This window comes from Hippocampus guttulatus, chromosome 20 (genome assembly GCF_054856545.1).
Source record: "Hippocampus guttulatus isolate MCC_2025c chromosome 20, RoL_Hgut_1.0, whole genome shotgun sequence".
Lineage (NCBI taxonomy): Eukaryota > Metazoa > Chordata > Actinopteri > Syngnathiformes > Syngnathidae > Hippocampus > Hippocampus guttulatus.
Window position 1 is genome coordinate 6629487 of NC_141280.1, and position 27861 is coordinate 6657347.

Consider the following 27861-nt stretch of genomic DNA (forward strand, 5'->3'; position numbering starts at 1 on the left):
TCAGGGTGGAGAGCAATCTGAGTGACACATGCAAAGTGTCTAATATGAGTACGAAAATACAATATTCATGATCAAAATGACTTCTTTTATCAAATGATTTGTTGTGGACTGCATATAAATGTTCAGCCACTCGAAACAAGATTCATTATTATTATCAGGGCTTCTGTTTTCTCCTTTAGTTGTTATTAATGTGCATCATCATAATCTTTTACTGCAGCTCCATTTTATTTTCCCAACGCTGCTCATTTTTGAAAGCTTCACTATGTGACTAAAATAAGAAGATTGGCAAAATGTTGGCTTTATTTGTTACTGCGCCACGACTAATTCACATACTTGTTGAATAGTAATAACCTCATTAAATTGGGCCCCTCAAAAAATCCCGAGCCGTTGATTCAAATTATTTTATTCATATGTTTATTTTAATTATTAAAAAAATAATCCGTTTAATAATCTCCCATCAGACTGCTGCCAGCTAATGACAAAAACACAACAAAATCGTCGGTTTGGCTCACTTGTGCGCCGTCGCACGGCCACAAGTGGCGTCCACGCGCTCAGCAGCTTTAAGACCCCGCCCACTAGGGGGAACTACCCAATCAGGAAAAATGCGTGGGAGCTTGTGACCAATGGGAGAGCAGCGGGGGCGTGTTCCGAGCCGCTTCTGCGAAGCACGGTGAGGAAGTGAAGGCGAAGGAGCCTCGTCGAGGGCACGCATATGCCACTCGTTGCGCGTGCCTGTAATTTGGGAAGGTGTATGCAGCGCACGGCCGCGTGTTCGCCTTTCCAGGTGGAACTCCGGGAAGAGCTGAGAAAGGGGAACCGAACTGGGACGATTCGGCCGAGCCGGTTCGGGACAGGTGAAATTCCCAGCAGGCTAGGTAAGATCGACTGGCATGACTGATGTCGAGCAAGTGTCTGTCTCTGCGACCACGACACATTTAATACTATTATTGTGTTGTTGTTTTTTTTAACATCACATTATTATTATTTTTTAATTATTTTGATTATTATTCAAACATAACGTGTGTGAGGAAGCGGCTTTACAAAACGCGCGTGCATGCAGGCTGATGTTATTTAGAATTTACGACGCTATTGATGATTGCAAAAAAATAATTTAACGTCACGAACATTCGTCACATTACATACAAATTATCAAATAAATTAAGGTGTCCATTTGTATTCCACGCCATTAATTGTAAAAATGAATGCTTTCCTGTTGCGAATTGTTCAAGAAAAAATTAGAAAAACATTTAAAAAAGTATCAGTTTGTATCTCGTCATTTTTTTCTGACTTCTATTTTCCATCCCCCCAAAAAACACTTTTATTTTCCGTTCAACCAAATATAATGAATAACATATCAATTTTATTTATGAAAGAATATCAAAATAAATGGAGACAAGTAAAAAAAAATAGGACAACATTTTCCGGTAACTAAATTACAATGATTACAATCATTTTAGGTGTACATTTATTTCTGCCCCTACTGTGGAGGCAATATTTCCTATTACAACAAATCCAAGCATCCGGGTGTACATTAGCAATCCATTTTAGAAAATGTCACTCTATCAATACGTATATGAAAGCGAAAATTTAAGTGCCGGTTAATATTTCCTGCCTCTTTTGCTGTAATTGTTCCTGTATATGGGGATATACATATGAGGGATTTGAATTGCTGGTTACTTTATATTAGAGCCTATGGTGATTGATTTAGAATTTAAATTATTTAAATTGATTGTGTTCTGCAGCAGCCATATATATATATATATATATATATCACACAGTTGGCTAGAGCAGCTATAACGTTTTGTTTGGGTTGTGCAGGAGGCGATGGATGCAAGCCTGCACATCGGACGCGTGATTGCGGATCTCAGGAATACCAAGGATATCTAAACACACGCACAAACAACACGCTGGATATCCAATATCTCGAGTGCATCTTTCTTTTTGACTAAAATAAAAACACGAAACAAATCAGACTATTTGATTGACGATGGCGAGGAGGCAAAGCGCAACGCCGATGTGAAAGGAGCACACCGGGCCGCATATGCAATCAGCATCATCGTCATCGTCGTCACAATCATCAGCAGCAAGAGCAACGAAGAAGCGGCATCGACATGAAGGAGAAGTCGAAAACCGCGGCAAGGACTAGACGGGAAAAGGAGAACAGTGAATTTTATGAGCTGGCCAAAATGTTGCCGCTTCCATCGGCCATTACGTCGCAGCTGGACAAAGCGTCCATCATTCGGCTGACCACCAGCTACCTGAAGATGAGGATCGTCTTCCCGCAGGGTGAGCCAGCACTGCATGTTTGATTATATTTTGGTTGCGGGGCCCTATAAATATATATATTTTTTTTAATGTGGTGTGAGTTAAACACTTGGAAGGTTAGTCAATGCAACTTGTTAAAAAATATATATGTCGACAAAAATTCATAACCTCCATTTCATACCACTCACTAATAAGCGAATTCATCAGGAACAATTTGACAGTACAAAGCAACGTCCACAAACTCCAACTCACGTTAAAAAAAACCCCAAAGGACCCTCACTTCGAAAGAATAATTTAGGAAGCACGTATTTAAAAACATTTCAACCGACTGTGTATCGTATCGGAGGACGCGCGGCGGTATTTGGAGCAGTTTTGGCCTTATGAATGCAATCACTGCAAGTCGAAGACTCGGCTAAAGTGTATGTGACATTGATCGAGCTTGCAGCCTTGCAAATGAAGCGAAGACCTCCATCCTCATCTCTCTTTTTTTTTTTTTTTTTAATGCCGGTATAGCATATAAGGCTCTGCGGGCTGCGTGACTGCGAGCAAGGCGCTGCTATTACGGCGAGGGCCCTGCAGGGCTTGTAATCACCTTAAACCATGTGAGCGCGAGGAAACACGCACGCACGCACACACACACATACACACACACACACACGCACACACACGCGCGCGCTCAGCCTTGCATGCAAAAAATGTGCAAAAACGCTCTTTCTCTCTCTCTCTCTCTCTCTCTCTCTAAATCGGTTACAAGTGAATAAAATGCAGCGTGTTCATTTTTAAAAAAAAAAAGGCTCTACATTTGTCATTGTCACGCATTTGTAAGACTCTATTTGTATGACGATAAACAAGAGTCATGATTTTGTCCATAGCGAATAACGGAAATAACGATGACCTGCCAAATGAAGCGGCAATATGTAATCGCTTCTCATTTATTGGCCTGTGGAATGAGTTCGCATACGTTTGTTTGTTTGTTTTTCCACGATAGCCACAACACATCACATTTAAATGTAGAACAGTGTGACGTTGACTTGAAATGCCGTGTTTTTTTAAATATTCAAGTGCATTTAACATTTGCTTTTATTTTGGTTGTTATTATTATTATTATTATTATTATTGCAGGTTTGGGTGAAGCTTGGGGTCATACAAATCGAACGAGACCGTTGGATAATCTTGGGCGTGAGCTGGGCTCTCATCTACTGCAGGTCTCTCATCCTAATTTATTATTATTATTATTATGCAAAGTGGTTTCTAACAAATGCCACTTTTTTTTGGTTTATGTTTAGACATTGGATGGCTTTATATTCGTTGTGGCTCCGGATGGGAAAATAATGTACATTTCAGAGACCGCGTCCGTGCACTTAGGACTATCCCAGGTCGGTTTCGTTCATTTTTGATTTAGGTTTTGCATGCGCGCTGGTATATGTTCTTGATCGGAGTTGTTCTCCACAGGTAGAGTTGACCGGAAACAGTATTTATGAATACGTTCACCCAGCTGATCACGACGAGATGACAGCTGTCCTGACGCCACATCAGCCGTACCACTCGCATTTTGTCCAAGGTAAAAAAAAAAATAAAATTAAATCCCACTAATTTCCATTCTGAGTTTGAATCTCATTATTCTTGTCTATTTGCTATGTCATGAGCGTGCCGAGCGACGCAATCATTGGAACAGACGTGTCAGTGTTAAAAAGTGACGCGTGATTGACGCGCAGTGTGCGTAAATGTCGCCAAAGTATACACCTGGAAGTATTTAGTTGATTTCCTTGAGCCCTCCGATTGCTTACTTTAGTCATTTGTGTTATAATCAATCTATAGGCCTGAATAAACTGCACTTCGGTTTGTCACTTCTGTTTTTCGTTTACATTTTTTTCTCCACAGTTTTATAAGTGCAGGCACTATTGTGTTTTATTGATGTGCTGCTACTAATAATATATATATTTTTTAAAATGATTTTCCTTTCAGAATATGAAGTGGAGCGCTCTTTCTTTCTGAGAATGAAATGTGTGTTGGCCAAAAGGAACGCAGGCCTCACCAGTGGCGGATATAAGGTAATATGAAAATGGGATTGGATTCATTTAAAAATAAAAATATTAAAAAAAAAAAGGTCAATGCAACAAAATGTTTTTAGTTTAGCTAACGTGACAAATTCCTTGCCCGCATTTGCAACAAAGGAATAAATAATTAACAGGACTAAATGTTCCTTTGGAGCAAACAACGTGTATGCTTTATTGTGGTAACTCGCACTGTTTCTTATAAATGTCAATTATTTTGATTTCAAAGTTGCTCCAACTGAACTGACTGTTTTAGTCCCCCCCCCCCCAGAAAAAAATAAAAATCTGAGTTATGTTTTATATTGTTTTTAACAGCACATTAAAAAGGACAAAAAAAATAAACCAATAATTTGCATGTTATGCATTGTATGGACTTGAATACACTTCTCAAATGATGTAATCATGCATCCATTCTTTAAGCGAAATTGTTTCGACATCGTACAGTGATCGACGTGTATGTTCCGTTTCAGGTGATCCACTGCAGTGGCTACCTGAAGATCCGCCAGTACAGCCTGGACATGGCCCCCTTTGAGGGCTGCTACCAGAACGTAGGCCTGGTGGCAGTGGGGCACTCGTTGCCCCCCAGCGCCGTGACCGAAATCAAACTGCACAGCAACATGTTTATGTTCAGGGCCAGTTTGGACATGAAGCTCATCTTCCTGGACTCCAGGTGAGCGCCCGTTTCCAAATGACCGTCATTAGGTGAAAGTTTGCAAGTGCCACCTGATAACTACAACCAGATTTCTCTTCCCTCGGCAGTAAAGCGTAAATATGGCTCCGTTTTATTTTTATATTTTTTTTTTAACAGAATCTAATCATGTCTCTGCAGGGTCGCCGAGCTGACAGGTTATGAGCCGCAGGACCTGATTGAGAAAACTCTGTACCATCACGTGCACAGCTGCGACATCTTCCACCTCCGCTGTGCGCACCACCTCCGTGAGTGCGCCCGGACACATGCGGACCATTACGCAAACGCACACATGCACAAACGCGCTACGCTCTGTCATCTGTGTGATTCCTCTTATCCACCCCCCCCCCCCACACACCCACCTCCAGTGCTGGTAAAGGGCCAAGTCACCACTAAGTATTACCGTTTCCTGGCCAAGCACGGCGGATGGGTGTGGGTGCAGAGTTACGCCACCATCGTCCACAACAGCAGGTCATCGAGACCCCACTGCATCGTCAGTGTCAACTACGTCCTCACGTGAGTCGAAAACGATTTGTGAATGCTTAAAACTCACCTTGATGGGGAGCTGTTGGTCGTTTCGTTGTTCACATAGCAGATTTTCGTGCAATCCAACGTGGGATTGTTTCCCCACTAAATTGCACGGTGGAGGACTGGAAACAAGTCCAGGGTGTAGTTTCGTCGGCTCCGGCCTCTTCTGTGACCCTGAACGGGATAATTGTGATCTAAAAAGAAAAAGACCAAAATAAATTAACAATTTGGTGGAAGTATCATGTCTAAGATGCTACACATGGCCACATGGAAAATCATAGTGATGAGAGGGAGTGAAATTGAATTTTCCGCTTGCGCAATCCATGCATGTGGCTGATTTTTTTTTTCCCCCTCTACTTGAGACCACTTCCGATTAAAACAAGCAAATCAGAAACCCCTTTTATCCACAGCGGGTATGGATCAGACTTACAAGAGGTGAAATATGCACATTTGAGATCATATAAAAACAGACTTGAGAGCACACACAATAAAAAATGCAAACACAACGTATAGAAAATACCACACATATTGTCGTGTCTGGCATGGAATCTGTTATCCATAGATACGCCTCATGCCTGGATCCTATGTGGACAATGCACCCCGCTGTCAATCAAAACTATTGCAAAAAACATGGCGGCGCACAAAGCGGTAAATTAGGAAAATGATAGCCAGTGTCCATTTCTAATCTGCAGTTGGTTATGATCAAGGACTCTGATTCGGGTTGGAGTCCGTCTGAAGACGATAATGTAGAAATGGCAGCTCGTTGTTGGAAAGATGATGCTTGCCGGCTACTGTCAATGTGCTCTTGAGCAAGGCACCATTTTCAAGAGTGTAAACTGAATTCTCCCCGAAGGGACTAAGAGTATCATTATTTAAAAAGTTTGGATTCAGCGTCATTAAATAGAAAATGTGATTTCATATACTCAACTCAATTTTATTCAAAGAGCACTTACAAACAGCCATTGCTGCATGCACAGTGCTGTACAACGGAGTGAAAATTAGTCGTACAGTAAAAAAGATCGTTCAAACAATAACATAAAAACAGTAAACACCATAAAACGCTAAAACAATGAAAGTCTCAAGTCGAGTCGAGCCAGAAAGTAAAAATGTATTTTAAGACAAATTAATACAATGAAAAAAGCGGGGGACTGAAAATTGAACCCTGTGGAACACGAAAAGACAGTGGGACAGAATGGGACTCCAAGCTACCAAATAAAATCTCAACCACTTTAGAGCGCTACCACTAAGGTCCACCTGGTGCTGCCAACGAGCTGACAGGATACCGTGGTCCACCGTATCAAACGTTGCGGTCAGATCCGACAAAAGACGCAGCCTTCAGCATCATTAGCCCCGAAGACGTCAACTAAACCTCGTGACCGGGCTGACTCTGTGCTAAGCATCCTATGAGAAACTGACAAGGACACCACCGTTACGTTATGTTCATACAAGACAGATTATATAGAAAATGTATGTATATTGTAGAAAAGGTACATCCCAAAATGCTCTCTTCCTGACAAATCTACCAAAAATGGCAGCAGAAGTTGTTATGAGAGCACAAATCACACTCAGACCCTTCCGAGACAGCAAGACAAACATCGGGATTGAACCCCATCAAAAAGCCTCTACTGCCGCCATCGATCGGCAGTGTAAAGAAAGCAAAGTCGATCGAACGGTGGACTAGCAATCAATAGCTATCTCCCAGCTAGCACACGGCGGGTTCGCCTTGTTCCGTTCGGTTCATCCAACGTGTCATATTTAAGTGCATGTAACGCATCCACATTCATATGGTTCTTCGTTGAATCGAGATGGAAACAAAGCAACGGCAGGCATTGTTTTAACATTCGAGAGCAAAACAATTACGGACAAGCAGCCAACAAGACGCCATTAATAAAAGATGTCAGGAGCCGCAGCGCCGGTGCATTTCAGGCGCAAGGTGGTCTGACATTGACCCCGAGGTGGAATTCGGCTAACACAGCTGAGTTTGCACAATGGCCCGACATTATTGGCTCAGCCACGAGTCAGCAGGGTGCAGATAGGATGCCCCCCCCCCTCCCCCGCCATCCCGACGAAAGCGTCGCAACTCCACCTCGCAAGAGCAAATAACACTCACTCGCTGGTGGCTATCCAAACACAGCCTTTCTCCTGAGGTGTTGTACATAAAGAATGGGTCATATTTAGAGGCCTATTAAAGAGGCCGGCAACGCGGGGTCACGGATGGGCCAGAGGGTTTCAAATGCCAGGCAGCTGCTATTACATACTGTTGATGTGATAAGTTATAATAGGCTCATGTTTGCTGAGCACTTGACACGGGAGCCTTGTCGCTCCCTTCTGCGCTGACACTTTGGCTGGAGTTCAGTACCGCCGTGCTGGCTTGAAATTGTCAAAAGCGTGGAGAAGCAGGTGTCATTCATGTCATATATTTGAACGGGATCAATTGAGAATATTTTTAAAAGGCAGACTCAAATGTCAGGAGGATTATGACTTGGATGTAGTGAACGAAATGTTTTGGACACGCGTTTTGCACTGACCCGTTGTTTTGGGAAACCTACGATGTAAAATCGGGAGCTGAAGTCAGTCCCTGGTTGACGTCGGGCGAAAGACTGACGACAACCTGGACCGTTATCTTTGTTTTTACAGAGACTAGTATCCCAGTTGAAATAAGATAGCTTTCTAGTTGTTGCTGAACGATATCTCTTGAACGGGTTCATGAGTCAACCTCCCATTTTAGCTAGCTTGTTAGCCTTCTTGTTTTGAATAGCGCTCCCAGTTTGGATGGTTGGAAACTAATTAGACTGGTTAGTAACACCAACAGCAGACGACAGTAATCGCCAATCAGCGCATTTATTTCCGTTTTGCAACCAGTTATACTCAAACTGGAATTATTCTTCTAAAATGTCAACCCCTGAAATCTCTATCAAACCACAGTAGCTTTTCCAAAGCTCGAACGAGACTGAAACAAAATCGACCTCCGCTCGCCGCGATCGGCGTCCATTTTGTGTCCGACGTGTAGATCCTTCTAAATCAAACAGGGTTTTAGTTTTGCCGAAGGGCAATCGTGCTTGAACGCCGGAAGAAGAGCTTTTCAAAATTGTGCCCGTTGCACTCCTAAAGAAGAAAACACGATAATGATAAATCGCAGCAAACCAAGGGCTGAATCCTGGGATCCCATCACTTTACGGGGTCAATCCGTGGCGGGATATTAGGATAAATGCTAGCTTAAGCTTTTCTACGCGACGCCTGACAGCATTTTGTATTGATGTGTAAAAGGGACACGGAGTACAAGGGAATGCAGCTGTCCCTGGACCAAATGAGCCCCACCAAGCCGGCTTTTCCTTACACTGACAGCCTCAACGAGGACAGGAAGAGCGCAAAGTCACGTCTGACCCAGCCAAAAGCTAAAGTCAGAGTGTCACCCTACCCACAGGTAATCGACTTTGATAGAACAAAACAGGGGGAAGAACTTAATTGTCAGAGAGCTTCCAAACACATCTTCTTGTCTTCTTACGTCTCCAGCAATTTTCAGCCTTCAATCCAGAGCGTTCCGAGTCGGACCAAGACAGCCAATGGGGAGGGAGCCCACTGACGGAGGCCGCCTCGCCTCAATTGTTGGATCCCAGCGAGGCCGCAGAGGCATCGTGCGCCTACCGGCTGTATCCGGACTCTGGCTCCCTGTGCTACGGCTTGGGTCTCCTGGAAGAGGACCTCGCCCACGCCCAGACCCGTCCTCTCGCGACCGCCTGCGATCGGGTTCGATGTCAGAGCGGACGATACTTCCTGGGAGCCCCCCAGTCAGGAAGAGAAGTGTGGTGGGATGCCACGCGCTCCGTGCTGGCGCTTCCGAAACCATCTGCGGACAACAACGAGGGCTACGAAATCACGTCCTACCACGCCGCCTTCCACGGTGAGGCGTTTGGGTTGACGCCGCAAGCATCTGTTTCTGGAAATAGCTCTGGCCTTGCTGCCCCCTAGTAGCCGCTTTCCAAAATGTTATTACGGGACATGCTAAGTTGTTTATGCCGTCTCTTGCCAGTGTGTCGATTGCTACCATCTGTTCAAAAAAATGGCCTCAAATTGAAAGCCAAGTCATTTCACAATGCGCTGCCCCAAATCACTGTTGTCAGCGTGATTCCATGACACGCATGCAGATTTAGGGCAGAAAGCTTTTTTTTCCAACAAAATATACGAGAGGTAAATGCTGGCAGGAAGTGAAAGCAAGTTTTTTGTTCGACCGCGTCATGTTTGGTTTTTGTCTCCGATTTTTCCAACAGGACGAGGCCACTGGGATGAAGACAGCATCTTGAGTTCGCCGGACGGCGGCGGGTCCACCAGCGATTCCGGCGAGCGGTACCACTGCGACCAATTCCAAGCCAGTCCTCGAGAGCCCAGTAAAATGGAGACCCTAATCCGCGCCACGCAGCAGATGATCAAAGAGGAAGAGAGCCGCCTTCAGCAGCACAAACCGCCGCTCAACGTCTCCAAGACTCACAGCCCGTGTTTCAACTCCTCGCTCGCCCATCACTCGCAGCTCACCATGCCCAGCGTGGTGTGCCGAGGCCCCGGAGCCCCGTGCATCGACCTCCCTTCCGAGCGCCTCCATCACCGCGTCAAAGTTCCCGGTCCTCTGGACAACGACGACAACACAACCAGTCCCGGCTCCCTCTCTCGCCTCAGCAGCCCCAGTTCTGATGTCATCCCCAGGTCCGGTCTTCCCCTCACCAAAGACTACATGCAGACGGATCTGTCACCTCATCAGTCGCAACCTCAAGGAAGTCCTCTGCTCTATCCGTCCCAAGAGAGGCAACCTATGGACAGGCAAGCGGCCTATGCATTGACTGGGTATTCCTTGGAACACCTGTACGACCCGGAGAGTCTCAGGAGTTATTCGGGACTGGCCTGCGGAGGGGTCCAGTACGACGTGGCGTCACACGTGAGGATGCAGGCCGAGCAGATGCAGGGACACAAGGCCACCTCTGTGATTATCACCAACGGGAGCTGACAATATCTGATGCTGACGGGTCTCGAAAACGAGGATTGCTCCAACCTTGACGCTACAAAAGCACGGGAAGGTGATTCACGTCGTCGTTCTTGACACTGGAGCGTGTTCCCCGCCCCCACCCACCCACCCCCCGCCAAGAAAGTTCATGAACTGATGTTCACAAAAAGCCAAGAGGCAACGGCAGCCAACTTTCGGTTGCGCTGGAAGGGAAAACGAGCGCGATTTTGAATGGCGGCGAACTGAATTCCCCTTCTTCCCGCAGAGGCGACAAAAGTTCTCGTCTGGTTAAACATCAAGCCAATGTTTGCGGCCAACATGTCTCACGCGCAATTGGCTTTGTTGGGTTAATCTGTCTTGGATTTCCAGTGGCCGTATGAGAATGTGTCGCTCCGCTGGCTCCGTTTGCCTCCAGCGCGCAGAGACGTCGGAGTAATGGTTTACTCAACATGGGAAAGGCGAGCACCCCCCCCCCCCACTGCCCCCCACCCCGGTGTAAAATATCAATGGTTCATTGTATTTATTTGTCAGTGGGCTGTTTCATTATGTGCCATCTATCTCATGTTTCGGTGTTTGAATGGCAGCGGAAACAGCAAGCCGAATGCTTGTTTGTAAAATTGTTACAAGCAACGCAGTCCAAATATTGTTCACTTTGAGGAAAAGAAAAAAAAAACGCCACATTGTTTACATATCAGGATATAAATGTCCCGCTGTTTATTTTTTTTTTTAAACCTCATGTAGCATAACTACAATCTGCTTTCAATCCTGCTTCACATGAGATTTGTTTGTCGGATCTGAACATAGGCGGAATGTTTTTTCTTGTTTAATTTATAATGTAAATATCTCATGATGAATCTTTGGAGACGAGGGGAGGAGATTATTTATTGGTTTAAAAAAAACTTGTTTGAATCGGAATACAGTTTCGAAACAAAGAGTGTGTCTGTGTCGATTTTTTGTCAACTTTTTTGCACAATCTGATTCCAATATTGTGCCGTCACAAAGGTGAGAATATAATAAATATTTTTTGAAAATATTTTCAAAAGAAAGAATGTCATTCATGTAAATATAACAAAGAACTTAAATGTGACCAAAGCGAAAAAAAAAAAATCACAACGAAGCACAGCAGGGTGCAAAGTTCCCTTTTGGGGATACAACTTCAAATGATACCGTCCTGTAAATGGTGGTGTGATACCACTCGATACAAAATGATATTGTCCTCCAGGAGTTAAATAGTTTAGATTTTCCAAGGACAAATATTCGACCAGGTCAAACACCGAAAGTTTTCAATTACCAGCCGAATGGCTGCAAAACACAAAAACTCGGTGCACCGATGGAGTCTGCTTATAACGCGCACTAATAATACTTGATGACGACTGATATCCTGCAACGATTAGACAACACGTCTGGCTCCTTTCACACTCTCACAGTTTCCATGACATCAAGCGTTTTGATTTCCATAAACATCATTCGAGGTTTGGCTCATCTACAAGACGCGCAGACGAAAAGCTGACGTCCTCGTCCTCGCATTCGCGTTGGATGCCGAGATGATACGACGACTCTTTTGCGGCCAACGCGTCTGCTCGTAAAGTTCCTCTGGGTAAACCGATCAAGTCAGCCTTGTTTCCGTTCGTTTACTAAATAGCTACTCAATGATTGATATCCGCTTAAGATGGAAGATTTTGTTTCGAAATGTCATTTATTTTAATTCCTGCTTATTTTGAATTTTTTACTGGCTAGACACGGATTATTGCCATGGTGACCCCCACTTCCATCTACATTGGTGGTTTTCTGATATTGCTGAACCGGCCAAGACAGCTCTATTGTTGCGCTAGCATGATGTCAGAGCTGGAAGAACGTGAAAATATCATCCGCTATCGTCATCTGTTTTCCATAGCGCTTGTCATCACACGTGTCACGGGTGAGCTGGAGCTGGTACAAGCGGTCTCAACTAGCCACACTTTAAATTCATACTAAAGAGTAATTTTGAGTCGTCAATCGACATCATATCCATTTATTTGGAACGTGGAAGGAGCCCGGAGGACCCCTGAGAAAACAAATGCGTAAATGTGAAGCCCGGTGCTGAGATTTGAACCCTGAAGCTCAGAACAGTGAGCACGACATGCTAACCGTTAGCCTGTTAGCATTCTTCTTCATCTCATATCGTGTGTGTGTGTGTGTGTGTGTGTGTGTGTGTGTGTGTGTGTGTGTGTGTGTGTGTGTGTGTGTGTGTGTGTGTGTGTGTGTGTGTGTGCGCACATTTGACATAATGCCTCCTAGTGTTAAAATTAAGACACCCCATACTTTGAAAGTCAAGTATCGGTACAGAATCAGCAAGTAGTCGAATGTCAGTACTTGCACTGGTCTGAAAAAAAAAATGGAGCATCTCGAGTTGTTAAAAAAATAAAACATAAATGTTCACCCAGAAAGTTAATACCACCGCATAATTTTCAAAAGATCTTGGTCGTATGAAATACTGGTTGAAAACACTTTGGGTGTTCATAAACATTATGAAATTACATTAATATTTATTCCGATGTTTTCGAAAGCTGAGTGGACTAGAAGTAGGAATTTATGTTTTTCTGTGTGGCGCTAGAAATCCTGTGCACAAAGAAAAGGTTTGACTGACTTTATTTTTTTAATGTAGTTGTCAACGTTATGAAGCTTTTATGTGTAATATACATATATATATACTGTATATACAGTATATATATACAGTATATAAAAGAATATGCTGTAAAGTTTAACAACACGCTTCGAGGGAGTGAGTACATCTTGCAGGGTACTGTACTTGAATAAAATAAAAAAACATATAATAAGAATAAGAAGAAGAGGAATATAGAAGCTGGCTTGCCTCTTGGACATTCGCAGAAGTGTGTTTCCAAAGCAGTTCAAGTCGCACACGTTACGCCTGCTCCTCGCATTTCTATGAATGTGTGCGCATTTTCGCCGAGTCTGGACCCCGGTCACGGTCTGGAGGCATCAGTCATGTCTGACATGATCATGTGAAGCTCTGCCAGACATCACCGCTGCGCCGCTTCCACGAGCGGGATCACAGATGCTAGAGAATGGCGTAAAATGTTGTCTGTGTGTGTGTGTGCGTATTTAGAGCTGGTTTGTTTAAATATTACAAAAGTCCTTCGGGTTTTTTTTGGGGGGGGGGGGGGGGGGGTTGGGGGGCGGGGTCAGGAAAATTGGGCTTTTGACTGATGTGCCCTCCGGGCTTTTACACTTGGCTTCACATGAGGCTAAACATGGGCCATTTGCCCAGACTCACATGCTCGCACCCCCCCTCCTCCCCCACTGTACCCCTTCTTCCCGCACCCCCTTGAGAGCACTCCACCACTCCTCTACAAGTCCTCCATTGTAACGCAATAAATTACGGTACTTCCAAAAACCAAAACGTAAGTATTAGGAACACAATAATTGCTCTTCCGAGGGAGTTATGAGTGAAACGTTCTGAGCCATTCACTTTTGAATGCTTTTTTTTTTAACATACAAAACATTAGCATCCAGGCCCAAACTATTTTATAAAATATTCAACCGAATACTCAGCTTTCAAGAGAGCGTTTTCAAATGGTCTGCGTTACATTGACGGACCTGCCAGGTCAACTCTCTTGTTGCATTAGCTAGCATTAGCATTTTGTTACTCTTCAAAGCTCTATACAGTGACTGTAGAGTTTAAAAAATAAAAATAAAAAACTCAGTTTTTATGTTACGCTTTTAGCTTGATTTTATTTTAAAAAAATTGAGGGGGGGTGTGTCAGTTCTAGTTTTTATTTCATTAAGACTTCTGTGGTTTTAAATTGCTTCGTTTTTACAGCGGTTTCTTTAGTTTTGTTTTTTTTAAATTCTGAAAATGATTCGTTTTGGTTTAGTTTGTATCATTCATTTTTAGTATTCGTTTTATTTATTTTTATTTTGTGGGGGGGAATATGGCATATTTTTCAAGGGAAAGATTGAGGAGTATTGTAGAGTAATACTGAAACGAACACATTTGAAATAAACCACCAGAGCTCTTCTGATATTGTGATATTAATTGAGAAAGATGGAAGCGGAGGACATTTTCACTACAATTAGTTGGTTTTAGTTACTTTTATAAAGCTAAAATGTAGTTTCAGTCAATGACCTTTTGTTTTTTGAAATGCACTCATTTTAATATTTTTTTTTCAATTATAGTTTGAATTATTTTATTTTTCATTAACTATAACCTTGGTGTCCAGTGATTGCCCCCCCCCCCCCCCGCTTCTTATCAGCAATAACACTTACGTTGTGGTTCAAAAAAATAAAAAGGCCCAAAATCCAATTTGAACTTAACCTCTGCCAAATACGAGAAAAGTTGACTGTTTTTCACGGTATTAATTTGAGTGTACACGATTTCAAGGTAAGTTTGTCATCAAATCTTAATTTAACTCTTTCATGCGCCCTATAACCTGAAAACATGATAAACTGTCCACTCTAGTAACCGCCGTGCCCGAAAGGGTTGAATATATCATTCAAAGAGCAAATCCCGTTTTGTTCATGATTTCATTCCTCGCGCCAAACAACCCACCGCAGCTGTTTTGCGTTGACGTACTGCAGATTGGGAGACAGCGCAGTTGTCGCTGTACGACATTGTTGATATGATATACTGCGTGGTTAATCTTCGAGCTTGGATCGCGCACACACACACACGCACACACACACACACACACACACACACACACACACACACACACACACACACACAGGTGGCAAGGCTCAGAGTAGACCCCCCCCTCACCCCCTTCAATGTCGACTTGATTGATTTCAGGTCCCACATCGAGGGACAATTGCATATTCATACATCAATTTAAGAAATTCAGGCGAGCGCTCGGTGGGGAGTCTTCCTCCAGAAGCCACTCGACTGGAAAACGCTTCAACATGTTTCATGAACTTTACGGCTTCCGTGAGCATAAACGTGCGATTGTTGAATTCCTCCGCGCCTCTTAAATGCATTGTTGTATTTAAAAAAAAAAAAAAAACGCAAGTGCAGGAGGTGTGCAGGGAAATGAATCCAACGCACATCCAATTATTTTCTGAGCAGCCGCACACGTGTGCACCTTTGCCGCTCAAGTCGGCGGGCAAGGATTCAAGCGCGCGGGTCTTGAATAAACATTCAGTCGGGGTTAGCTGCTGACACCTCGGCTGCAGGCCTCGCTGCGCCCCGGCCTGTTTAGATGTTCGGATTGGCTGGAGCAGGATATTGAGGTCATGCGGTCGATCTAATTGGCTGAGCCAGGAAACCGGGGGGGGGGCATTTTGCAAAGTGGGGCGGAAATAAGGTTCCTTCGTGTGTTAGAGCACCTGACTTATGACTTTGGAACTGACTGACAGCTCAGAAAATGCTGGGGGGGGGGGGGGGGGGCACATGGCTTTTTATTGAACGCAACATTATATAATGTGACATATAAATATAAACTTTAGAATCATTTGGATCGCGATCGACCAAGAGTCCGGATTGGTCCCAAGTTGATCACAAGTGGTTGAGGCCCAACAGGTGTGTCAAACTCATTTTTGTCGTGGGCCACATTTTAGTTACCGTTTCCCTCGGAGCGCCGTTAGGACTGAAACCCCATTAAAAAAAGTCAATGACGTTTTGATTGGCTTTCGCGGGCCACACAAATGATGTGGCGGGCCAGATCTGGCCCCCGGGCCTTGGGTTTGACACCTGTGGTGTAAGGGGGGGAAAAAAATGTGTGTGTCTGTGTGCTTGTTATTAATCATATATATTTTTTGTGTTAGCGTACACCACAGGTGTCAAACTCAAGGCCCGGGGGCCAGATTTGGCCCGCCACGTCATTTTATGTGGCCCGCGAAAGCAGATTATGTGCGTCAACTTCCATGATCCTTTCTAAAATCTGTACCGGAATGTCAAATTGTCATGTGTCATAAATATTTACCAAAGTGGCCCGCAACAAATATGAGTTTGACACCCCTGACGTACACTGTGCAACAGAGTTTATTTCACGCCATTCGTAACCTTTAGACCCTGTGTGGTGTGACCGTGCCATGTGATTTGGAGATGCTATTTCCGCCTTAAAAAGCTTTCCGAAACGCATTAGAAAAAACAGCTTGATTTGGAAATTTACTAATCCTTCGCATGAGACTATTTAAAAAAAAAAAAAAAGACTACACTATCGTGACACACGCACACACCCTGTCAGTACTCAAAAAAAGTGTGAATCTAATGCCCTGCAATCCCGTGAATCCCTTTGTTCCCGATTTCATGCTTGATTTGGCCACAGCTTGAGTCTGACTGCCGGCGGCGTTCGTCTCTGCTTTCGCTCTCGCCAAATTCAAAGCGGCGCACAGGTTGCGGTGCTTGCATCCCTTTGAAAAGCTCCCCGACACATGTCGCAGCAATTGTTTGTTTGTTTAGATTGTTTGCATCTTATCGTCCCCCCCCCCCATGCAAACATGTCATCAATGTGTGCCATGAAATGTATGCACAATAAGCCCACTGGTCATACTTGAGGGGGATAAGAAGATAGTATGATGAAAGATGAAAGACTTCCCAGCGATGTCGAAACAATCCCACGGCGCTGTACTGACACATATGATAGAAATTGACTGCTAATAGCGATCACGAGAGGCCTCTGAGACGTTTGCTTTGCTCATATTCTGATGGCGTCGCAACCAGTCAGGCTCTCGTTCGCCGGTTCACGTGCTCCCCACCGGATCCGCTAAAAAATCGTGACAGCTGCGTGATGGGGAGGCCAAAAGGGAGCGAGCTGGAAACAGACAAGGAGAAAGGAGGCGAGCGTCCCCAGAGAGCGAGGGAGCTCCGGCCACCGCCTGCATGCCAATGAGGAGATTCCCCTGCAGTGACAGCGGTGGCGGTAGTGGTGCTGGCGTTAAGGTGGGGGGTGCCAGATCAGCAGGAGGGGGCTCCGGTGCTGACATTGGACCACCGTACGCTTTGATTGTGACACCTCTCGGCAAAAGAGCTCAACACTGCGGGCAAATGATTAAGAAGTGACTCGTTCAAGGTGAATGTGGGGATTTTGCATCAAGTCTAAAACGGGAAAACCGTTCCTGTCGACATGGCCGCCACGTCTGTCTCTACGTTGTTTTGATGAGGAAAGACACCCCTGGCAACATGGCCGCCGCATTGAGGTGCTTTTTTTAGCCTGCTCTAGTCTACTGTAAAATGTGTTTATCTCTAAAGCGAGAGCAATGCGAGCCAGAAACACGTGACCAGTCACTGTGGGTTGATGGCGCCGGAGCAAGCCTTGTGATGCATTCTGGGAACTAACAGATTTTGTTTACAAAGTCGTGTACAAAAAGGAGCGTTTTGAGTGGACTGGACACGGTTTTCTGTTTTTTAACACCGCAATTGAGCTTCCGCTGTATCCGTTAAGCTAATTTGTGACACAGATGCTAACCAAAGCGCCGCAGGTAGCAGCGTTAGTTAGCCGAGTGAGAGCGCACCCCCCCCCCTCCCTGTCCTCCTGACGAAGAATTAATAACTAATTATGTCAGGTCACTCGTCCAGATGGTCCTCTCAGATGGGCCCACAGTCTGAACTGAACCTCCAACGAGCACCTCTGACCCGGCGGCTCGCGTCACCCATGGCAACCTGGATTCGGAGGCCTGAGGAATCAGGGGACGCGCAGAGATCGGGTGCACATAAACAAGTGGAGATAGAACGGATGGTTATTTTTAAGGGAGGGGGGGCAAGGATGGGGCGTGGCAGATCAGTGCTGGCTGGCTGCCTTGAAAGGTCCATGAATACAAGACACCCTGCCAAGGGTTCTGATCCCCACGGTCATGGTTCCGCTATTACCCGCCACGTTTCTTGTAATGGACAGATGGCTCGGAGTTTCCGCGCACGCTTTCATTCAACGCACGCCCGCATCAATGGACACAACCTGATACTCCCCTTTCTTGTCTCATTAGGAGGCTATAGAAACATAAGAACATAATGGTGGTGGAATTAAGTGCCCGTGTGGATGTCAAAGGGGATGCGGCGAAAGATTGGGACGAGGGCTAACAAGTGCGCGGCGGGCACCCTCGGCTTTGCGCCTGATTAGCGCTTTCAACGAGGCTGATGGGTAAAAGACAAGTCCTCTGGGACGGAGGGGGCTTTTTAAACAGGCACTTCAACAGCGAGGGAGGCGACGGCGGCGAAGAAAGCGGGCAACAAAGCTTCTGGCTGATAGGTAGCGGCGCGAAGGCGGCGAAGGCGAGCCGGGTTTAGCGTATAGATACGTGTCGGACATAGCGCGTAATCGTACACGTCAGCCTCGAGGGGCGTAGGGAAATAGAATGATGAAATAGAAAAAAATACCTCCTGATGCCTCTATTGCATCATCACAGTCGGAATCCTGATGGTGGGCGGAGCCTCAAAAGTCAATCACAATTTGGTAAACTATAAAACGGTGTCCCAAACAACAGTGGTACTTCTACTTACGAAATTAATTGGTTCTGGAAGAAATTTCGTAACTAGAAAATTTTGTAAGTAGAGACGCGTTTTGCATGTAAATGCCCTAATCCGTTCCAAGTAGGGGTACCTCTGTACACCTCGTTGTCGATATGCTTTCGTGTACGCAACTAATTCCCCGCTGTCACGCTAGACAACCTCTGGGGTGACTTTCAACTGGAATATTTTGAGTTCAGACATCGTAAGCGCCAAATTGCATACGGTTCACACAGCATGTAAGTAACTCCAATCAAACAAATACGAAATGTTCCATAGCATTGAGATGATTTTTATTCTCCACCATATTTCGATCCGAATGTCAAGGTTAAAAACTCATACATTTTCGAACTGAGTACCGCTCTCCTTCAAACTCCTTTTAGGTTCTGATAAATCCAATTGAAGGACTCGAGTCAATGAAAAGATTCTTCATTTGTTCAAAGCGTTTCACCCCGCGCCGACTCCGCGCACACGGCTGCTTTTCTTCTCGCCTGTTTTGCCTTTTCATTACGCACCATAAAAAGCTCTTTGACAATTTGTCACATGGAAGCCCTCCCCCCCGCCCCCCACCATCCCTTAAACTCTTCAGCAAACAGGAACTTTAGCAAAGCTCCTCAGTGTGAGCCCCGCTGGACCAGATGATGTCTCAGGCTGGTGTTTGAGCAAGAGGCACGGGACAAAGCAAGCTTAAGAAGAAACCAAACAAAGACACCTTAAAAAGGATTTGAAATGTTTAACCACATCTCATTCAGTCAGCCACTTTCTCCTCCGTCTCCGAGAATCAAGATGGATAAAGAGGTGGAACAAAAGCACCAATCCTTCCATTGTTGCCGTGGCCGAGAGCGCCGTTGCCGTTGGCGTCATTTCCTTAAGTTATAAACGTCGGGCGGCGGGGGGGGGGGGGGGGGATCGAAGGCGATCGCTCACTCGGTTGCTGTAAATGATCTGACGACGTGTTGTTAAACACGGATAATTACTCGCGAAAGGGGTTCATCGTGATAATTGCATTATTACCTTACTGCCTTTACTGCCGCTAAGAGTCTAACAAGATTAGCCTGCCAGTCACGTTTCGGCTCTCAGACGAGCAGACAATGGACAACTTGAGCAGCTGTCGGCTCGTTGGGAACGCGAGAATTTTTTGCAATCTTGATGCACTCGCAATTGAATGTGAGTGTTGGTATGCCCAGGTTGAGTGTCTTTTGGGTCAAAGGTCATCATGATTTGGAAGCCTCAGCATATTGGGCCATGACGCGAACGACTTTCAACTCATTTCTGTGGTGAGCTAAACAGGCTTGTAATGGGGGAGAGAAAGGTCTCTGTCGTTACCATGGCAACCAAGAAAACCCGACTTTTATGGTCGTCAAGTTTGGTGGACCGGCCACAACACTTCTCAGGTTGCAGGATATCGACGACATGTTAACAGAAGTTTTCCAGCACCTTACACTTTAACTACGGCGGACATGCTACACTGAAAAGTGCGTATTTTTGCCATTTTGTGATGTAAATAATTGAACAGATCAAATTAAAATTTTCAGCTGTGAAAAATATACATTATTGCATTAAGTGCTTGTGGGATTTTCTTATTAATCGTATTTTCCGTACTATAAGGCACCGCCAAAAGCATTCCATTTTCTCAAAAGCCGACAATGCCTTATACATGGATCAATATTCTGATTTCTTGGACGTCGTATTCGAAATGTCCTGTAGAGCGCTTTGTTACAGCTGCAGCGGTTGTGAAAGTGCCACATAAATAAAGCTGTATTGGATTGTACAGTATTCCCTTTAGCGTAACTCCATCTAGTGGATGCATAACGCAACTGCAGCCACTACCGTGGCTTCTATTCTATGCGCCTTATAATGCGGCACCCCCCAAATATAAAAACAGTTTCAAAATGGGCCATTCATTGAAGGTGCGGCTTATACGCCAAATAGTGCGGAAAATACGGTAAAACAGCATACACGTACTATATAAGTTCATAGTAATTATTCCACACAACATACTTTGAGCCTCCTATCTTATACAACACACGTGTGACATACATCTACTCAAACTTTGCCCCCCTGCGGAGTTCCATCGACGATGCCCACTTTTCCTGTGCCGATGTCCTCGGCGCTCTCCGAGGCCATCCTATTAGCTAGTGCTCTGTAATCACTCTGGTGATATATTAGCACAATGCATTGATTAACCGATAATCCAATCACTCGCCTGTTATTGATCTTTTATAAAGCCCACCCCCCGACAATAAAGCCGCAGCCACAGACTGTGGGTCAATAGGCACACAGGGAGAAGGAGTATCCTTGCACCTAATTGGCTTATGAAATAATACAAACATTTTGCTTTCCTTGCACCGGCAGAAATCAATGGCGAGCTAAGCTGCTGCATTCAAATCGATTGACTGGAGCCACACGGGCTTTGCTTTTTGCCGGGGAAAGAACTTCGACTTAACGCCTCTTTGTTTCTTTAGCACTGTCAAAATCCGTGTTGTTTAATCCGTCTTCTCCAGCTCCATTTCTCTACCTTGCTATCACTTTCATCTTTCTCCTTTTCTTTTCTTTTTTTCTTCTTTTCCAAGGATCAGTCTGGCCACTCCATCTTCCTCACACTCGGTCTTCTCTCCTCTTTACCCTTTCGCGACTGATGTTGGGGTTGCCAGATAAGTTTCTGCTTACAGGGGAGACCACATCTGACACCCAGCTGTGTGGGTCACGGGCTGCAAAAGCAGCTGCTGGTCATAAATCACTCGAGCCGGAGGAGTTCTGGCACTTCTTCTGTCAGCCGTGAAACAAAGACGTAGAGGTAGAGGTGGGGACGAGGGGTGAGAGGGGGTGGGGTGGGGGGGGGGGTGGATTTGAGGGTACCGCCAACCTGACGAACAACAGCAGACCCGGGCGCGCCACCTCGGTCATGTGGTACCTGCTCGTTGAAAAGTCTACTGTAAGCCGCTTATTAAAGCCAACCGGAGGGGGGGGTGAGGCGGGGAGGGGGGGTGCAAATGGCGAGTCAAGAGGTGGGTGTAGCGTGGTATGTAAGCAATTATCCTTAAACAGGCATTCGCAGATTGTCAGCGCGAGGTCAGAGGACAGACGACCCCTTGCCGAGTTACTGTAGCGGAGGAAATGCAAATAATTCGCACTACAGAAAGCACTTTACTCTTTTTCCTCCCCAAACATATGCGGTCGATTAATCTGAGATATTATCCTGGATATTGCTTCCCTCCCTTCAAATTGTTATTTGTTTTTATTCTCGGCGAAAGTAGATTCTTAGATTGTTACGTGACATATAAAAAATGGCTTATAGAAGCGTTCCAAAAAACAAAAAACAAACAAACAATAGGGATTTATAGGTGATTTGTAAATTCAGGAGGACTCACAAATCGGCTTTTCGGATCTCTTTCAATGATGGGATGGACCTCGAATGTGCTTTAAGCTTTACGGTTGAACTTCAGGCACAACTAACTGAACAAATCGTAAATTACAGATACATAGCATCGCGACAAAACGATAACGCTTGTTCAATATGAGGCAAGTCTTTGAACGCAACTCAATGAAACGGCTCGAAAGCCGTTTCGCCGCCCGTCAGCGCGTAAAGCGCATCTGCGTGAAACGTGCTGCCCCGCCGCACTCGGAAGTGTTGTAATTCAACACCTGCTTTCCCCTCAAAGCCATCGCCGCGGTGTTTATACTTCAGCCCACACACGGCTGCCCACTATAGAGATTTGGATAATAAATTGGATCTTATTATATGAAGGCGGCAAATCAGCGACGACGGGACGAGATAAAAAGCAACGTGAAGGGTTGGACTGCAGGGGATGGATGAGTGGGAAGAGGAGATTTGAATTCACTTTTGATATAAAAATCATCTTTTGTGGGGGGGGGGGGCATTGTGCAGCAGACAGCAGATGACTTGGCAGTGTAGCGAAACAAATTTTGCACATTTCCCCGTTGAACACGTGCCCAGTCACTGACTCGCGTGCGCATGTATGAGCTCTTCGGAATCACTGCATCAATTTGCGGGGAAATTTGTCAATCGGCCAAACAAGTGCAAGAAACAAAGCAAAGTCAGCTGTGACGATTGCAACACGATTGTGGAATATCCGGGGGGAGAACAATATATTTCAAACCCGCAGCAATTGTTAATCAATTTGACACGAAAAAAAAAAACTCAAATTCTCATCCGAGGATCTCGCTAACAGGTCATCAGAAAAGAAACGGACCAATGTCGGATGATAAAAAGGACGCGTAATGATGACAGGAGAGCGAAAGGCGATAGAGAACTTCTTTTGTCGGGAGGCGATCGATGGCGGTGTAATGAGCCTGGTATTAGCTGGGGTGATGAGGGACCAGAGCAGAGCAGAAAGAGGGCAGGGGGGTGGGAGTGGTGGGGGGGGGGGGGGGTGTAGCTGGGGCTAGCAGGGTCAGGGCCAGACACTGATTCCCGACAGCAAACAGACATCAGCGCGAACACCTGAGAAGGCCTATTTGAAGGCAGATGACGCCATGTCACACTCATGCCCGCGCAAGGGATGTGCTTTTCGACTTACTTTTTGTCATCCCGGTGATGGACCATCGCATGTCGAACGTCCACCTCTCCCGACAAACGCATACGTGTGGGCATTTGATATTTCCACTTTGGTAATTAAAAAAATGAAAATGAGAATGAAAAAAAAAAAACGTACCGATGATCGTGTTGTTTTGGTGATGGGTTGTGGGCGTTGCGCCGACCGATTGCTTTTGGTCGTCTCGGCGGCCAATTTTCGAGAGGACTTTCGACTTGTCCGTCTGCTTGCGGTCACCGGGCGATATAGCGTTCCGCGGAGCAGCAAATCTGAGAAGTAAAAAAATTTATAAATAATAAGATGGTTGTGGAAGAGCAAAGCGCTGAGCCAAATCGCTGCTTGTCTTAAAAGATTCAAACTGACAGAAGAGTTGGGCTGGCGGCGAGGAACGATATGTTGCTTTGAATAATACGCAGCCAAGAACTGCGTAGCTCACGGTACGGTAGTTCGTGACATACAAGTCGGTATACAAAAACCTGGAAGGTAGTGAAAGTAGAGCTTGGAACTCTTTGACCAAAAAAACAGACCTGTTGCAAGTCTCTCCGCAAAAAACAAAAAAAAAAATCAAACTGTGAAGTGCCGATACTGTTTTAAGCTTGGATAAAAGAAGAACAAAAATCGCACGTCTCCTCGTCAGTTCAGCGAGGACAAGAATCAATTGAAAACAATGCCATCCGTCTGACAAACAGAACAAAAATATCTCCCGTGGCCCCCCAATAGCGCTGCAAACACGTTTGTCCTCGATAGAAGATGGACGACGGATCATTTGATGGATCGAGGTCAGGCTCCCCACTGAATGTGGCGGCTAACGAGCTTACATATCTTTACTTATGCGTGTTATGAAACGTCGAGATCACACAAACACGACCAATTAAGTATTCAAATCAAATTCAATCCGGTTTATTTTAGATCTCAACCCTGTCAGGGACAGCGGCGACTAATGTGGACACCTTATCAGGTTCCAAAGTGCATGAAAGGGTTCATCTACAATTCAAATAAAAGAACTGAAGCGTTTTTGTTGTGTCAGATTGAAAAAAAAATGAATCACTTTTTTTTTTGAAAGGGTTTAAAAAAAAAAGTTACACAGATTTAAACGCATCCCCCCTGAAGAAAGCGGCACGCTGAGCAAAAAAACCGACCCTAATCCCGACGAAGAAAAGGACCGCACTCCACATTGCCGCTCCCCTTTTGATATAGATTGGCAAACAATGGCTTCTGCCACTCTCCTAAATCCACTACCCACTCGCAATTTGTATGAGAATGACAGACACACGGGGGGGATTGTCTTTGGATGCTTGCGAGAGGACGAGAAGGGGACGAGCCGAGGGGAAGAAGTAAGGGTGGATCACCATCAGGTACACTCAAAGGCAATCTGTTGCCTCGTCAATGGGCTCATTCTGCTAGAGTGCCATGTGCGCGCTTGACCAAAGTCAGCCACCAGCCACGGGCTAGCTGGGGGAATGGTTGGTGTATCGCGTTGTGGGTGAGAGTGGGCTTTACCAAGAGAAGCGAGACGCCCGGGTCCTTTCAATGGAGGGATCAAAGTAGGGATAGAGAGAGACGGGCCCCATCTCTTTGTGCTGTCGTGTCTCCCAAAACAAACGCATCCTCTTGTTGGCAACAGCCCCGCAGAGGTGGTCTCGGTGTTTCGAACAGATGGCGCCGAAAAGCGGCAGCGGCGGGGTGGGGGTGAGGATGCGGAGGGGGGGGGTTGGTGCCACGGCGATCCCCGGAAAAATTCGCGCTGCACCAACGCATCTGCATGGGTGCGTAAGAAGTATTTCGACGGAACAGAAGAAACTCATGGAAAGAAGGGGGTCCACAATTGCAACATTCTTACACATATTTAATAAGAATTTACGGGAATCATTGTGATGCATTGAATCTGAAATGGGGATGCCCGTTATCATCAACAAATTAAACGTCCGAAAAAAATTATGTGGAATGTATTGAGTGAAATGGAGCGCAGTACTTGACTTCGTCCAGCAGAGGTGCTGTTCGTTCACTCTCAACATTCCCAAATAGTTTGCTATCTGAAGAACAACAACAAGACGTCAAGCTATGGAACAGAATCCAAACATTTACTGCAATCGCCGAATATATTTGTCAAAGTAGATTCCCGCCCACCTCGTCTGTGAATCTCAGCTTGTCACGTCAATTATGAAGGCGTGAAAATGCCAACATGTCGGACGCCCGGTCTGATTGGCTGCTAGCTAGTGAATCAGTGCATGAGACAGAAGTACACTATGAGAGAGTAGAATTTAAGTAAATAAAATGTTTTGCAGTCCATTCTGTGCTGAAAGGCCGCATCATTATTTTTTGTTTGGAATAAGTTAAATGAAAGTTCATTTTTGCAATGATGAACATCACTTTCAAGTGAAGAGTCGCCGCTAACGTTCGCCGCCGGAGAGTCGACGTTTGCTTCGGCCGAGCTAACCCATGCTATGCTAATCGCATGGTAATCACGGTTAACGCCGTCATAGGGTCCGATACTCCAGATGAATTTATCTGTCACATATTCACGTTTCCATTAGCATAAATCAGGTTCCCCCTGTCTTTGTAATTAGTGTTTTCATGTGAATGCTAATATGATATGGTGATTAGATCGGCCTACTAGAATGGAAATGACTCATCGGGTAGGTCAAACTCAAACAGCACCCCCCCCCCCCCCGCGTCGGAAAATTAATACGCACTCCTACCAGAAACAATGACGGAGGCTGAAATATAATAGCTGAAGCATTAATCAGATTTCTGAGATGATTCTTTATCGCGTGGTTATTTTTTCCATCAAAGAGCTAATTGAAAAGGGACTTTTCGAACCGCCTGTGTATGTTACTGTTGATTTACTCGGGAGATAGATGCAATTTGCGTTTGGTGGCCACTGCAGAAAAGACATGCTGGTATACACGACGAAGATGAAGTGTAAATCATACACACGGTTTTCCATGTTCTTAAATTGGACATCGGCACGGTAGGTACTAACTTCTTCAAAGTCTTCCTTACTTATTTAAAAAAAATAACAAAATAAATGGATTTAATGTGTGGCAAAAACAGAACTGCGGACAGGATCATTAGCAACAGCGCTAGTGCTATCAAAAGCATGAGAGGTGACCTGGCTCATCCATGGTGGGGTTTTTTAATACGTCAAACAAAATGCGTGAATTCTTAGACAAATGTTACCGTTTGCCGTGATATTCTTCCTTGTTTTGTAGAGAAAGGCGACATGCCTGTGAATTTTTTCCGTCTACCGTTTATCTTCAGCCATCCAGTGCATCAAAGGTTCTAAAAGCTTGACTCTCATTGCTAACTGTTAGCATGCTAATTTCATTTTTCATGAGATGTTAGCATTAAGCTGGCGGACTGTACTGAAGGCAATGATTGTTTGGTTGTTTTAAGTATGTAATTCTCTTTGTTTGATGTTTATTTTGATAGTAAAATTCAAGTGGGGGTAGCATTTAACGTCCTAAAGACTTTTTGGGGAAACTATTTGCTGAAATGCTGCCACGAGGGAAACTGGGATTAACTGTGGCATATTAACCAGCAATGTATCCTCAATGGATTTATTTCCTTCGCGTTTAGGCCCAGTGATAGCATTCAAACAAAATTCCGAAGAAAAACTCATCTCGATTAATAAAAACAAAAGGAAAGGTTTACTTTCAAGGGGTCCGGTAACATACAAGGTCCCACCTGTGCCCCCCACTAATCAAATAGCGAGCATGTGCACACCGGCGATACGAACTTCACCTGGGTACTTTGAATGTGGGGTTTTCGGGTCTCCCCGGGGACCTCCTTCGCACCCCTGACATCTCCTGACATGGCGCATTCCTCTCAGACTGGTGACCCTCGGTGATGGACGGCAACCTCCATGCCTATAAGCCTAAACGCCACAAACCCTCCGCCATCCCCCCACTGACAAAACACAAAGGTTTTTGATGAAGGAATGTGAAAGGAGTCCAAAGGGACAGAAGCAGTTACCGGTTTTCGACTAATCGCGGCAGATTTCGGGTGGGAAGAAATGAGCTTGAAGGCTAAAAGAAGGAAATCGCACCTCGGGGGGATTACTGGATGTGTTTTCAGCGTGGCAAGTACTTGTGTTATTTCCCCACCTTCAACCTGATTCTTTGGTAATTTACGAGGCCTTGACCTGTGAATCCAAACATCTCGGAACACGCGGTCATCCTTGTGGGGATTAGTGGCAGTCTTTGAATTGTTTTTGGGTAGCCTCGGCAAGCTCCAAAGTGGGGAGAAAATGGTGTTACGGGAAAATACCCGGGGGGAGGAGGGGAAAATAATACCTCTGAAAGCGCCCAAAACTTCGGATTTCATTCAAGACTTCGGTA

The 27861-nt window shown here is 45.1% G+C and overlaps 1 protein-coding gene across 2 annotated transcripts; it reads left to right on the forward strand.

The window, feature by feature from the left end:
• The first annotated feature begins 2061 nt into the window (after window positions 1-2061).
• Window positions 2062-10743, forward strand: LOC147187769 (single-minded homolog 1-like). 2 transcript variants are annotated; one of them, XM_086100420.1, is made up of 11 exons: window positions 2062-2286; window positions 3388-3470; window positions 3552-3654; window positions 3716-3826; window positions 4231-4316; window positions 4790-4989; window positions 5149-5255; window positions 5376-5523; window positions 8803-8959; window positions 9049-9436; window positions 9804-10743. In XM_086100420.1, the coding sequence occupies exons 1-11, from the start codon at window positions 2112-2114 to the stop codon at window positions 10529-10531; spliced, it is 2286 nt and encodes a 761-aa protein (XP_085956546.1). In that variant the 5' UTR covers window positions 2062-2111; the 3' UTR covers window positions 10532-10743. The 2 variants fall into 2 exon arrangements, with proteins under 2 accessions (XP_085956546.1, XP_085956547.1); XM_086100421.1 differs by having other exon boundaries at window positions 3552-3641; window positions 3718-3826.
• Window positions 10744-27861: the final 17118 nt, after the last annotated feature.